The 15,046-nt window shown below is 42.4% G+C and overlaps 2 protein-coding genes across 3 annotated transcripts in view; both read left to right on the top strand.

The window, feature by feature from the left end:
• The first annotated feature begins 2,502 nt into the window (after nucleotides 1–2,502).
• LOC108922251 (glycerol-3-phosphate dehydrogenase [NAD(+)], cytoplasmic-like) lies at nucleotides 2,503–9,744 on the top strand. Its single transcript, XM_018732282.2, has 8 exons — nucleotides 2,503–2,638; nucleotides 3,125–3,305; nucleotides 4,907–5,047; nucleotides 5,597–5,735; nucleotides 6,021–6,133; nucleotides 7,450–7,683; nucleotides 8,156–8,262; nucleotides 9,296–9,744. Exons 1-8 carry the CDS (start codon nucleotides 2,598–2,600, stop codon nucleotides 9,390–9,392), a joined length of 1,053 nt encoding a protein of 350 aa, XP_018587798.1. The 5' UTR covers nucleotides 2,503–2,597; the 3' UTR covers nucleotides 9,393–9,744.
• Nucleotides 9,745–12,973: 3,229 nt separating this feature from the next.
• Nucleotides 12,974–15,046, top strand: part of LOC108922313 (nck-associated protein 5-like) — a 64,624-nt gene continuing 62,551 nt past the window's right edge. The window contains exons 1-2 of one of the 2 annotated variants that reach the window (XM_018732373.2): nucleotides 12,974–13,229; nucleotides 14,817–14,857. The gene's annotated coding sequence lies outside the window, so the exon portion shown is untranslated. The remainder of the gene's footprint in view (nucleotides 13,230–14,816; nucleotides 14,858–15,046) is intronic. The other variant, XM_018732372.2, reaches the window with a different exon arrangement.

The following is a 15,046-nucleotide window of genomic DNA, read 5'->3' as shown; positions in this document are numbered from 1 at the left end:
AAACTTCCTCAGTCGTTCATAACAAACTCTCTATATTTTTTTTTTTTTTTTTTTTTTTGCAGCCGAACTTAACGTCAGACATGTGTGAGCCGGTTAGTTCTGATCATGTCAGGGCACGTCTAACTGCATTCCTACTAGTAGCTGAAAAGCTTTGGTTTTGCCTCCGGACTCGGACTACACGTAGTTGGGAGTACGGGTGGGATCAGTGCAGCAGAAACTATGCAGTACCAGAGTCTTTGGGGTGTTTGAGATGTTCAGTCAAAGTTGGACGACAAGTCTATTCATGAATGAAAGTCATCATGCAATCATGTAGAATCTCGTACATCCAGTAATCAATACCCTCATGCTTTTGGTTTGAAAGCGTTTTCCACTCTTTTGTTGCTCCAGGGCTCCTTATGGCACCAGGAGAATTCTATATTTTAGCTGCTGGAACTGCCTTCGATGAGCCATAGTTATTGGTTATCCTTAGCTGGCCATATATAACCAAATGTTTCTTTGGAGTCAAGGGCGACTCATGCCATGGGGTCTTGTTTGTCTTCCCTGCTGGAGTCCATCAGTGCTGCTTCTGCCAGCCTTCTGTCTGTTCCTCCACAATACCAGGATCTGGGAGGGGTTTTCAGTTGGTCTAAAGCGTTTACCCAAAGTTGGGTTTGTTCAGGCATTTGGTAAGGATGCCCCCTGGGCACCTGCCTTTGGAGGTATACCAGCCACGGCCAACTGGGACAAAGCCCCGAGGTCGGCCCAGGACCCGCTGGAGGGATTATATCTCACAGTTGGCCTGGGAGCAGTTGGGGATCCCCCGGGTTGAGCCGGAGGAAGTTGTAGGGGACAGGGGCGGCTGGGCCTCTCTGCTCTCCCTGTTGCCACCGCAACCCTAGTAGGAAAAGCGGGCAAGAAAATGGATGGATAGCTAAAGCATTTACAGTTGTTACCTACCTTGCAGTAGCTCATAAAAATAATTAACATGACCGGTGGTTAATTTTTTACCGGCAGGTGGCTGTATCAGACACGAAGCGAGGAAGTGCTGGAGAGTGCCACAGTTAAAACACATTTGCTCTTGAAAGCGCTCTTGTTCGGGAATAAACGCCTGAATTCTTAATACAATTTAACAAGGAGCTAAACATTTCTTCTGCTGTCGTTCATGTGTTGGTTTGTTTACGTCTCCAGCAAGTACTTGTTCTGTTTTATAAATTATGTTTCAGTCTTTCCCAAAAACCTGATTTTGGCTTCACACGTTTCCCTCCCCGTTACTGTTATTAAGGCCTTCTGACAATAATGTGCACAAGGATGCAATAAAACATGTCCAGATATGTACATGTCAAAGAACAAGAAAGGGTTTGTCTTCGCATGATAAAAGTGCTTTTAACTTGCAAAAGCCATATGTGCTTTACAGTTGGGAACTCCAGTTCAAACAATTTAATCTTCTTTGTGGCATACAACCCACATTAGCTGTTATGTCCTAAGATGCTAATAAATCTCTATCCATTCATGACAGCGACTATTTACCAATCAGCTACTCACTTTCTGCTTTGTAACCGGAAAAAATATACGCAGAGCAAATGCAGTTGCCTAGATCTCTCACCGTTGGTACACATTTCACAACGATATCAATGCCTCGATGGTGTAAGAGCTATAAAGGTCAGAGGGTGAAAAATCTGTAATTTGTAATTTGGTGTCACAATAGCACTGCTGTACTTTGTTCCTGAAACGCCACTGCAGCATTCCTGTGAGACAGACCAAAGTTTGCTTCCATGTAGTGCTACCTTGAACTCAGGTCCCATCTCTCCTGATCCACAGCCATCTAGATGCCCTCTTGACTGCCTCAGTCACAGGTTTAAAGGCTTTCCTCCTTTGACTGCCCGTGATGCCCAACACACCATAAACTGTAATGAAAGGCTTCCCTACAGAGGCCCTACACCAACTTGGAAGGACACACACCTTGCCCTTCAGCCTTTGAGCATCACTGCTCCGCCACTTGGCTTGAAAGTCATCGTAGGCCACCTGGTCACCCCGGACACTTTCCAAGCTGCCGCAACGTCCATCTGCACCCTGGGACGATATTGTCACCTTCAGACACCTGTAGGTATCTTAGCATACAAACCTAACCGTGTGAGTCGCTTTCAAGAAAAGTGACACAAAGGCGAGAGCACTTTTTTATATCTGGATCTACTTTTGAATTCATCACAAAGCCACGTGTGAGTGTTTATGGAAAACTTCTGGAGGTTTTGTGGAACTTGTGGAATTTATGGGAAAAAGCTGGAAGAAAAGCAAATGCAGCCAAGCTGAGTTACTCAGGTGTAACCAAGGTGGACCTGTGCTCTGCCACATTGGTACAGTATGTAGAAACATGTTGTCACTATCTTCATCTTCTTGGTGGTGTTATGTGTACGCCGTCCTCGTTTCCACGGCAACAACGTGCAGACATATTGCGAAAGGCGACGGGAGGAGCAAAGCTCGCTGAGGGAACTGCTGTGGCACGAATGGGAGTGTCAGTAACACACACACACAGAGAGAGAGAGAGAGAGAGAGAGAGAGGCAGGTCGGGAAGTGCAGCGCGTGTGAGTGGAACTGGTCGGAGGAAGTTGATCAAAGTGAAAATGTCTCCAAAGAAAGTTTGTATTGTTGGATCTGGTAACTGGTAAGTAAGAACAATAATCTAATGCAGTACTGAATGTTACTTCCCTTTAGTAACCAAATGTTATTGTTCTTTCGTAAGTAAATGTTACTGTTCTTTACACGGACCATATGGAGCTTGAACTCTGTGCCACGGCTATATCTCCTTTGTAAATTATAAGCCAACATATGAAACAGTGTTACACTGTAGTACTACTGTAAATGTAAGTGTGTTAAGTGCATCAGTGTGTTCTTACTTTAGAGCTGCGCTCTGTGCTGCTGTCATTGTCAGACAGATGACTGTATATTACATACTGTATCCTGTATATTGTATATTATATACTATATATTGTATACTGTATATTCTATGAAAGTGAAAGCACTCCATTTGGGCACTGTTGCACTACGTCTCCACAATGTGGAATGTAGAATTTAGAAATACAGTTTGGAACGGAATCTGGAATGTAAATTCCCTTCGGACGCTTGCAACTCTTTCCCTCGCACTTTGCAGGGGCTCCGCGATCGCCAAACTCATCGGTCACAATGTACAGCAGCGATCCAGCACCTTTGACCCCGTGGTCACTTTGTGGGTTTTTGAAGAAACTGTGAACGGCAGGAAGCTGTCGGAGATCATAAACACCGAGCACGAAAACGTGAAATATCTGCCAGGACACAAGCTGCCCGAGAATGTGGTAAGTGGCGCAGTGGGGGTGATGGGGAAACAGAGTAATTTTAGTGTCTGTCTCACACATCTGTCTCACGCACTGTTTTGCAAGCAGAGCATGTGGTGACACAAATAACCGGAAACTGGATCTGTATCCTGACACATGAGCAGAAAATACACAATTGAACACAGTAAAACTAATTTTATCACACAGGAAATATGAACTTTGCACTTTCTTAGCAAATAATAATGCATGCGGTCATGACTGATTAGAATGACACAAGAATTTTTGTATTACAGTTCCAAACATTATACAGATGAAACCCGTTAACCTTGTTTTCTCCTAGTACACACACACATTTTCTGAACCCCTTGTCCCAAGTGGGGTCGCAGGGAACTGGAGCCTAACCCAGCAACACAGGGCTCAGGGCTGGAGGGGGAGGGGACACAATTAGGACGGGACGCCAGTCTGTCGCAAGGCACCCCAAGCAGGACTCGAACCCCAGACCCACCGGAGAGCAGGACTGTGGCCAAACCCACTGCGCCACCGCACCTCCATGTTTTCTGCTAGTAATATCCATTTAAACACAACACAATTATTAATATGATTGGGCTGTATTTACATCATTAGACACATTATCAGTATATGAATCTGAACTACAGGTCGGCCTGTGTTCACGTTCACTCGTTTAGCTCACACTTTTGTCTAACCCAACTTACAGTGTGAACTTTTTTATAGTTTACATTTACATTTATTCATTTAGCAGACGCTTTTCTCCAAAGCGACGTACATCTCAGCAAAATTATTTCCACATTTATACAACTGGGTCATTTGCCGGAGCAATTTTTGGCCAAAGGTACTGTAGCTGGCGGTGGGATTCAAACCTGTAACCTTTGAGTGTAAAGACAGACGCTCTGACCACTACACTTTACTTGTGTCCTTTATTACTCTGCTGCATTTGTTCTAGAGGGGGGAGCGGTAGCGCAGCAGGCTTGACCAGGTCCTGCTCTCCAGTGGGTCTGGGGTTCAAGTCCAGCTTGGGGTAACTTGTGGCAGACTAGTGTCCTGTGCTGGGTGTGTTACCTCTCCCTCCAGCCCTATGCTCTGTGTTTCCAGGTTAGGCTCCGGCTTTGGAGGGCAATGGGACACACCCCAGATGGGACGCCAGTCCATCGCAAGGCACCCCAAGCAGGACTCGAACCCCAGACCTACCAGAGCGTAGGAACAGGGCAAACCCACTATGCCACCGTGCCCCCTGGCTTATAAATTCACAATCTCTATCTGTTTTTTTTTTTTTTACCTGCCACAATACTCTGTTAAAATAAAGTTAAAACTTTCATCAGTGTCAGCAGGTGCAACTAAACAATACATATTAGGGGACACACCACGCATACAGTGAGAGGGGCGTCTGACAACATTCAGGATGGAGCTCCCATCAAACTGCGATTCCTGGATCCTTGAAGAGCTGAAAACACAAAGTATCTAAAAATGTCTCCATAGAGCAAATCAGGAAAGGGGCAAATATTGTTTCATGGCATTATATTCACATTTAACACTATGCAGGGTGAGTGTTCTGTTCTTTTTGTCCATGTGTACTCTGTTTACCCGTTTCTCTTTTTGCTTTTTAGGTTGCCGTACCAGGAATTGTTGAAGCCGTAACTGGGGCCGATATCTTGGTCTTTGTCATTCCACATCAGTTTATTGGAAAGCTGTGTGACGAAATGAAGCTGCATGTCAAAGCAGGAGCCATTGGTATTTCCCTCATTAAAGTGCGTTGACCACTTACTGTCGGTTCTCTGAAGGTACACCTGTAAAATTAAGAACTTTTTTTTTTTTTCTTTCTTTTTGGCCTGTAAAATTTCATTTAACATATTAAAGAAGGTGTACTGGGTAGAAAAATCTGAGTATCAAAAAAGGGATCGTGTAGTGGCCCCCCGCTTAGTGTCATTTTGCTGAAGAAGCTCACATTCCTCACATCGCAAGTTTCGATTGTTACACCTTTTATGTAAGACATTGGTAACTGGTGTTACACTTCAACATTATTTACTTGTGTTACTGTCTTTGTAATTGTAATTTGACAGCTTTGGAATCTGAGTCCCTTTTCAAGAAGCTTGGCGGCAGCGTGAACATATCAGATGCAGACACATAAATGAACTTTTATCACAAGTAACTTACTCAGTACCTTTCTATTCAAATCAAGTCCACAAAATATAATTATAAAAAGAATTGAAGAGCAGAAGGATATTTGTTAACTGGAGATGAAGGGATGATACTGGTTTGTACACCGGTTATTCTCCTGTTCACTTGTCTGTGTGCAGGGTATTGATGAAGGCCCAGATGGGCTGAAACTAATTTCTGACATCATCCGAGACAAACTGGGGATAGAAGTCAGTGTGCTGATGGGGGCCAACATTGCCAATGAGGTGGCCGAGGAGAAGTTCTGCGAATCCACTATAGGTATTGATACTTCTGAAATTCTGGATAATTCTGAACACCATCAATAGTCAGGATCAATGCTTTCAGTTGTTAGGGCTGCTGAAGATTTACACCTTGCACCAGTGCTTTCACTACCATTAGGTTTATATACTCAAGGTGTATTCGGTTCAGGACTCTTCATCATATTTGTTTGTTTGTACATTAAGAACAGTGTTGATACAGATGTCTAGATAATTTGTAACTTTGAACACAATGTCTCAGTTTCATGCAAAAATAGAGTAAATGCTGTACTCTGGTACATTTCAGGTGCAAGAAACCTTCAGAGTGGACAGATTTTTAAAGAATTAATGCAGACTCCCAATTTTAGAATCACCGTTGTGCAGGAAAGTGACACGGTAGAGCTCTGCGGTGCTCTGAAGGTAAGGCTTCCTGCGTTGGTGGGTCAAATGGTCTCGGTTTAGCTGCAGAGCTGAGTGTAAACAGTGCATTAATTTGGAAACAGCAGCTGCTGTATGCATTATTCTGGATTAGCATTGTTTGACCAGATATAAAGCAGATGGACATGGCATAAGATCCTCATATGGAAGACTGAATCTCTTCTGTATCATGTGTTTGTGTAATATGAAAATATACTACAATTTAAACACCATAGGTAAGGAGCACTCTGATGTGAAGTTGCCCCTTCTTTAGTTTCATACATCATATATCTGTCATATTGTAAAAGTGATCATATCAAGGCTATTTATTACATTGTGTTTTAATGTATGCATTTGGCAGAAGCCTTTCTCCAAAGTCATGTACAACTCATAGTGAAGGCTTTTCTTGCATAATGAGCACTATTATTCTTGACAATCTGGTCAAAAGGTGAATTCTCATTAAACAAGCCCATTATTACAATAATTTAATAAGGGAAAAATAAATATTGAGCTTTCAGGCCACAAAAAAGTGAACACATTTATACCAAACATGGTAAATTCTCACCTTACTCATAATGCCAAAATAACAGATTTATTACAAACAATTTACAGTGTTGAGCTATTTGATTTAACCATTTATAAAGCAGGGTAATTTTCAGTGGAGCAATTCAGGGTAACTTCACTGCTCAAGGGTACTGTACTTACAAGTGGTATTGAGACCTTGGTTCTTTGACTGCAAGGTGACAACTGTAACCACTGCACTTCCAGATACAGTGTCGCCTTCATAGGTCCCTATTGTGTTCTCAGAACTTCTTGGGTCTCATTTAGCAAAGGTAGCTGTCCTGCTTGTCTGTTCAAGTGCTCTTGGCACCAAGGGTGGACAGTAAACTAGGGTTATTTCACAGTGATGGTCTTAAGCAGCCAGGAGTCTGTGCAGGGCTTGAGACCCCGTCCTTTTCTTTTTTTTCACAAAAAAGAAAACAGTAGATGCTGCTGAGGTCGACTGCTTGTTAATACTCAGTGTTTCTCCGTAGTTCTCTGCTCAGAAGGAGAGTGGACGCAATATCCCCCTCAGTGGGCTAGTCATGAACCATAAACAATGGAATGGTTTTTTTGGATGTTTCAGTGGATAGCTTGTTGTACAAATGTAAGGGTGTAAATGACGTGCTCATCAGTGCAAATTCTCAGAATAAGTGTATATTATGCAAGAGAGACCTATGTAGTACATAAAAGAAGCGAGGAAAGCACACAACTTCAATGTTCTGACATGTCAGTTTGTTTGCCTGGAGGTAAAAGTACTGCTGAATGTGTTTTTTCAGAACATTGTTGCAGTGGGGGCAGGTTTCTGTGATGGCCTCGGTTTTGGCGATAACACCAAGGCAGCAGTGATCCGGTTGGGCCTGATGGAGATGGTGGCCTTCGCCAAGCTCTTCTGCAAGGGTGCTGTGAGCTCCGTCATCTTTCTGGAGAGCTGCGGTGTGGCTGATCTCATCACCACTTGCTATGGTGGCCGCAATCGGCGAGTGGCTGAAGCCTTTGCCAAATCCTCCAAGGTCAGTTTGCTTTTTTGACTCAGATTGACTAAGTGGCACTTGTTTTTTTTTTTTCTTTCCTCTGGCCATAACTGCAGCATAGTAGCAACAATTTAAAATTAATCTCTCAAAAGGTATAAAAGGCTTTAGTTAAACAGCATGGCAACGTAAAAGCTGTCAAAGTCAAAACTTGATTTAAGACTTGATCATAATAATAGTAATAAAGCAACTCAATTTTAACTGTTTTTAATTCTTGCAGGAAGCAAATTTGGATTATTGTAAACTACTAAAATACAATTGACTAAAATCCATAGAATTTTTTACGTAAGCAGTCTTATTGTGATAGGTAACAAAAAGTTAAAAACACTAGGTTAAGCAGAATGATTTATTTTAGATACTGAATATTATGCATGGGAAAAATGATAAAATTCCTATTTTTACTGTAGTTGTGACTTGGAAATGATATTCAGTTGCGTCTGTCTGGTGTCCCAAGTCTATTGAAGAGCTGGAAGCTGAGATGCTCAATGGGCAGAAACTTCAGGGTCCTCAAACATCAGCGGAGATTTTCAAGATCCTGAAGAAGAGGGACATGGTCAAGAAGTGAGGGCTTTCTATTTTTTTCTGTATTAGCATCCAGCCACTTCCATTTGACTGAACTCTTGATAGTCGTAGTCACAGTGTGAGACAGTACTGAGCAAGGTAAATTACCGCAGGAGTAACGTAGCATCAGTGGCCTAGAGCATGTAGTGTCTTCAGAAAACGTTCAGCCCTACAAAGTTTTTGCCCTGAGGTGTGATTGACAAAAGTGGTTTGATCAGATCAAAATTCAACACATTTGTTGAATTAGTCATGTTCGTGAAAATGAAAATTAATCTTATTTTCCTTGAAAATTTAAATGCAGTGCATTCAGAAAGTATTCAGACCCCTTCACTTCTTCACTTTTGTTGTAGCTTTACAGTATACTAAAATAGTTTTAAATTCATTTTTCCCTCATCAATCTACACTCAGTACCCCATGATGACAAAGCAAAAAGAGAATTTTAAGAATTTTTGCAAATGTTTTTGCTTTGTTATTGTGAGATATTGAGTGTAGATTGATTTGGGAAAAATGAATTTAAACTGTTTTAGTATAACAAAACTCGTAGGCTTCCGCAACTGGTGTCAACTGACTGGGGATTTAACTCTTCTGGATTAGACCGTGTCGTGTAGGACGCTGATTCCAACGTTTCGCTTCCCCCTGTTGGAAGCATCATCAGGGAACTGCCACATCTTGCAGTTCACATCTAGCTTTTACAAGATGTGGCAGCTCCCTGATGATGCTTCCAACAGGGGAAGCAAAACGTTGGAATCAGCGTCCTGCATGATGCGGTCGAATCCAGAAGAGTTAAATCCCTAGTCAGTTTTAGTATAAGGCTTCAACATAAAATGTGAAAAAAGTGAAGGGGTCTGGATACTTTCTTAAAGCACTGTAACTACAGAATAATAAAAAAAGGTCAAGGGAATGTGTGCAAACATATGTTGAAGGAATTATTGGTATAAACTTACACATAAAATATCTGAAAACAGAACAATTTACCAATGGAATGATAAACAAAGGCTGAGTGGGTTCAACTTGTTCTGATGTGTCTGTCCAGGTTCCCGCTGTTCGTGGCTGTGTACCAGATCTGCTTTGAGGGAAGACCTGTTAAAGACTTCATCTTGTGTCTGCAAAACCATCCCGAACACATGTAAACGATGGATCGAGCCTCCGTGGCTTTGCATGAACGGGATTTCCGCCAGCAAATCCTCAGAAACGTACAAAACAACACAGGCTAATTTCACTTTTGACTAACACCTTCTTTGAGAAAGAGGATCTTCAAAGGTTATTATTACCACTGCGGTTTTGTGTTTAAACTGGACATATAGTTGCGCTTCATATTGTGTGGCTTTTTTCTCTGCTTTTAAGGGCTGCACTTCAATGTTTAAATTTGTAGAAAATCTTTAACCTGTTTTCATAGTAACTCCTGATAAATATGACCAGAATATTGCTTTCTGAGATTAAAATGACACCTAAGCAATTTAAATTCTAAGACACAAGACTAAAGCAATGACACCGACAGAAATAGCGACTAAATTTTACTTACTTAAACTTTACCTAAATACACAAAATGTAGACATTAAGAATTGCTGCTCCTTGTCTTGCAGATTTTTAGGTTCTGCCATTATTTGCACCAGAAACACGCACAAGTAACACATTGATCTACATTTCAATTAAGAAATATTTCTGTACTTTCTATAGCTTAATACAACATTTTACATTTATTCATTTAACTAACACTTGCAGTTATTTACTCATCTATATACCCAGGTAATTTACTGGAGCTATTTTGGGGCAAGTACCTTGGTCAAGGGTACTACAGTTGGAGGTGGGATTCAACCTATCAGCTTTGGGTCTAATGGCAACAGCTCGAAACACTTTGCTACCAGCTCCGATTAGATGGGTTCTTGCATCTCTCTGGTAGAAGATATAAGCAAACTGAAGCACCAGTAACACTGTGTTTAAATAAAATGCATTTTAAAAGGCATCTTCAACCTATATCATTTTTTTGAAGTTCTTTTCAAACATGTAACTTATGTCTTAGCATGTTAATAACATCCAAAATGCCATTTGTTAGCCCACAGACTTAAATAAATAGGAGGAATAACTCAAGAAATAGCTTTACTGTACAAATATAACTAAGATCTGCTTAACTCATACAATTCAGCTATCAAAATATGGGTAAATAACACATTAACCGACTAAAAATTGATTTAATTAATGAGCACATGAAATGTGTATGCATGAAGTAAATTGTGTAAGAAAAGTAAAGCATAACCAGAGACAGAATCTGAATTTAAAAAAGCCATTGAAAATTTCAAATTTAAAAAAAAGTTAGAAAAAAATTTGTACCATGACACTCAGGCATCCCAAAAAAAAAATTGGATTATGAAATGTAGGTAAAAATATTTATTGTGAAATTCAGATGTCAAAATTCGGGGTGTGAAATTCAAGTGGGCGAATTCAGAGTGAAATTCGGGGCATCAAAATTTAAAGAAAACCTGTGGGGTACCGAGGAAGAGGAAAGGAACCTAAAGGTAGTACAAGTCCCTCCTGGCCGATCACTGCAACAGAAACATGACGTGGCTCATCAGATGTAACCTTCGTGAGTGTTCTAGCCGTGGTGCAGCAAGACAAAACAAGGTACAGGACTCTGACAGCGACGCTCTGTAAGTAGAGGGACGTCCTTGCAAAGCGCATTGGATCACTAGCAACTACCTTGGTAACTAACGGTACTTTTAGCCATAGTGACAGAGGATGTCTGCATGTGTGGCTGTATTCACTGAGCATAATAAAGGATATAATTTTTCCATGCTTATGATCTTGTTTCATTTACATTTAATTATTCAGCAGATGCATTTTTCCAAAGTGACATACAGCATAGAAGACAATACAAAAAGTGCTTTACATTGAGCAGAAGGAAATATCTGGATGCAGAAACATGATCCTTGAGTTCAGTCAATTTGTCATATTCCACCACATGAACCAGTATACATCACATGAGTAGATACATAAAGGGTTATCCGTTATTTAGCAATTTCTCATCAAAAAATGATTAAACATAAACACACACTTTTCAGGACCAGGTTGTGGCTTTGATGCGCTGAGGGAAACACAGACTTGAGTCAGTCATCTCTCCCAGACTCTTTGCCGATGAGGCAGGTGAACTGCGTTCAGTTTGAGCATAATTTGTCAAAACTATCAAACGAGGTGGTCTGACTCCAAAACCCTTTGTTACAATTTTTTTTTGTTTTTCCTCAACAAATACACACTGACGTCACTTGTCCCAAGTGGGATTGCAGCAAACCAGAGCCTAGCCCGGCAACACAGGGTGCAAGGCTGGAAGGAGAGGGGACACACCCAGGACAGGATGCCAGTCTATCACAAGGCAGCCCAAGCAGGACTTGAACCCCAGACCCACCAGACAGCAGGACCCGGTCAAACCGGCTGCGCCACTGCACCCCCACTTCAACAAAAATCATGAATAATAAATTAATAATAATACAAAAGAAATGTTCCACTCAAGCTTAGTATGTAACATTTCTTTATCATTTCAATTTAGGCTTAGAATAAATAACAAACCGTTGTAACTCTACATATGCAGAACTGCAGTTATGAGCAGAAAAACTACTGGACTAACGGTGAAAAGCCATTATCAAACTGCACTGGCATTGAAACACAAACAAGAGTCGTTATTATGGTGCTTAGAAAGTAAATAAATTGAACACCAACCAAAGGCAAATCGACGCAACATGTACAAACGCGTGACAAACTGCCGAAGGTATCTAGAGAGGCGGCGGTGCACTTGGTGGCTATCAGGTATCCTGAATCAGAATCATCGTTGTTCATTTTTCTTGCCTTGATAATTTCCTGAAGAATTATCAACACCAAAAACATGGTATGAAGCGCCAGAAAGACGCTGGACAAACGAAAGCACATGAAACCATATAACAAGAGTCACTAAAAAGTCAACCCCTTCAGTCATTCCATGTCCTTATCAAGTTATTGGCCCATCACACTGGTTTTCTTTAAGAAACTGGAAAATACGCAAAAGTAAGCAATGCTGACGAGTGTTTCGATATTGTGATGAACGTCCATCTCGAGGATTATATCTATTATGTCTCTATATCCGTTCTGGGGGAATTGTTACAGCAATGGCGGAAACACGCAGCGGATCTCAGATCAATGCGCTTGTCCTCATCGTGGCAGCGGGTCCGTTTGAGTACAGAAGTAAACAAAAGTAGTCTTGTTTACTTTGGCTCATCAGATTAATGCAACTGCTTGTTCTGTCCCTGGCTGCCATGGGCCGTGGCGCACGAGGACTCGGTGGGTGGGTGGGTGGGTGGGGGGCACTGATGAATTCAGCAGTCCTTTAATTCCAACTTCTTTTTTCAGACACGGGAGGAGACAATGGGAAACCTCTTCCCACCACCACCCCACCCCCACCACTTCTCCGCAAGCAAAAAGCATTGAGCTGAGACTGACGACAATAGTTGCAGATGGTCTGGAACTCCCTCAAGCGCCTCTTCCTCTCGCCATCATCCTCCTCCTCCTCCTCCTGCTCACCCCTAGCTCTCTATTTGTACATAGGGCCTGTGTGGCCCATTGTAAGCGTGAATGACTTGTTTGTGCTCCTCTGCTCGAGCGGCCCCCTGTTTCTTTCCCAGCCCCCGTTTCATTCCCCCCGCCCTCTCGGAGGAAAGTTCCCTCAGCCTACAAGGCAGCGGCCCTTCGTCCCCGAACGCATTACGCGTCATGAAGACGGAGCTCGCGTGAGAGAGAGCAAAAAAAGGGGAGCAAGTGAGTGAACAAGTAGGAGCGACACCGTGCTGGAGAGAGGAACCGGAGAAGAGCAACATGACACTTTGGCGCTGGAAGATCTGAAGTGGACGTGACGTTTTGCCCTGTGATCTGCATTCGCTCTCCTTGGTGTTTCAGGATTATCTTCTGTACCATGTGAACGCGGATCCCTGGGATGCACAACTGCCCCGGTAGGGACGCATTCTGCTTCCTTTTCCCGCTCTCTGTGTTTTCTCTTCTCCTCCTCATCACCACTTCAGCACGTTGGCACTTTTTGGGAACCAGCTTCCGTTTTAAACTTTTGAAGTTCAGAGCGGAGTTGATGCGAAGTTCAGTGCCTGCTCGTCCAACGAAACAAGGAACACTTGTAACGCAGGGTGAAATAATGTAACGTGATGTCAGACAGACTTTCTCAGCCTGTTAGTCTACATAAAGTGTCATCATTAACTGATCAGGGCAGGACATTTGTTTTCTTAACACAAACACTGGAATTGAATTTAATTTGAATGAGAGATACGTGTGAACATCCTTTTTTGTGTCGCTTCCCTGTCCCCATTCAACACACATACACGTGTGTCTATACATCGTAACGAACAGGGATGTGTTTTGCTGTTACATCCAGAAAGAGACGGAAAGTGTAATGATCGCAACAGCAGAGTGCAAATACAGATGCACTGTGGAAACCAGGAGTTAAAGTGCATGGGTGATACCAACGCAATACGCACGGAGCAAAAAGAGACACACAGGGTGTTATATAATAAGTAAAATAGCGCTGTGTGAACAAAGCCAATAAAATGAAGCGTGGTAAATATAGGGTGGTACACAGGACCTGGACAGGATCACATAGGACTGGCATGGACAGGACAGCAGAACAGTACTAGTAACAGAAGCAGTAACATCAGGGCCTGTGGAGGGTAAGAGTCACTAGTTACTCAGAGTAAAGAACTTATAAAGAATCCCACTCATAGCAAAGGGGCCATAGGTTAGGGTGGCATGAGTGCTGCTGTCTCACAGCGCCTGAGTGGTGCAAAAAGACAGGGGTTCGATCCCTGCTCAGGCTGTGTGGAGTTTGCACGTTCTCCCCGTGTCTGTGTGGGTTTCCTCGGGGTGCTCTGGTTTCCTCTCACAGTCCAAAGCCGTGCTGTTTAGGTTCACCATAGTGTGTGAGTTACAGGGAGAGTGTGTGCTACTGATGTATGGATGAGTGACCCAGTGTAAGTAGTGTGTCTAGCAGTGTAAGTCACCTTGGTGAATAAGATGTGTGGGCTGATGACACTACATAGAGTTCATTGGAAGTTGCTTTAGAGAAAAGTGTCTGTAAATTACATCAATGGGAAAAATTCTACAGTAACAAGAGGAAGGTGACTGAAATGTAATAAAGCCCAATGTATCAATGGAAAAGTCAGTCGATTCGAAGTACAATTTCTTCAGAAAGTTACTGAATGAAATAAATGCAACATATCACCCATCTCTGCTGACGGGAAGAGTCTGCAGCTTTCCGATCCCAGAAAGGCATTCAGAATTTAACAGTCACACTACAAGAAGTTACAAGAGCCAAGCAAAATGTTGAGTTAAAAACACATGACGTGTGAACTGAACTAGGAGAAAGATGTGTGGATCTAGGAGATCAGTTTGTGGCTTTTGTAGGTTTGGAGAACGCAGAGCTTTTTCCCAGGACACAGTGAGAAGCTCTTGCCCTGTCCTGACTCCTCACCCCCTCCAAGCCCCCCCCGGAAAATGTTTGTACACATTCTTTCCTCTTTGTGTGTTTCCCAAAGGCTCCGGAGACACGGTGACACGGGCTCCCTTGGGACGTCTAGTGAGTATTTTCCGTTTTCTGTGGCGTCCCGCAAAAAGTCCCCACTCCCTTTATATGTCATTCAGAGCATAGAGACAGAAAAGTGCTGCTTTCCGAATCTCACTTTTCCGAATGAATGTATGGCTTTATGTTCTTCATAAAGTGAAGAAGTGGCTACTCGGGAAATAACAGAGGAATAACTCTTTTGGG

The sequence above is a fragment of the Scleropages formosus genome, chromosome 1, assembly GCF_900964775.1.
Source record: "Scleropages formosus chromosome 1, fSclFor1.1, whole genome shotgun sequence".
Lineage (NCBI taxonomy): Eukaryota > Metazoa > Chordata > Actinopteri > Osteoglossiformes > Osteoglossidae > Scleropages > Scleropages formosus.
This window is presented reverse-complemented; position numbering and strand designations above follow the sequence as displayed.

Coding starts and splice junctions, on each gene's coding strand:
- LOC108922251 (XM_018732282.2), top strand. CDS start 2,598: ATGTCTCCAAAGAAAGTTTGTATTGTTGGATCTGGTAACTG. Junction 5,048..5,596: donor TTGGTATTTCCCTCATTAAA/GTGCGTTGACCA, acceptor GTCTGTGTGCAG/GGTATTGATGAAGGCCCAGA. Junction 7,684..8,155: donor CCTTTGCCAAATCCTCCAAG/GTCAGTTTGCTT, acceptor TGGTGTCCCAAG/TCTATTGAAGAGCTGGAAGC.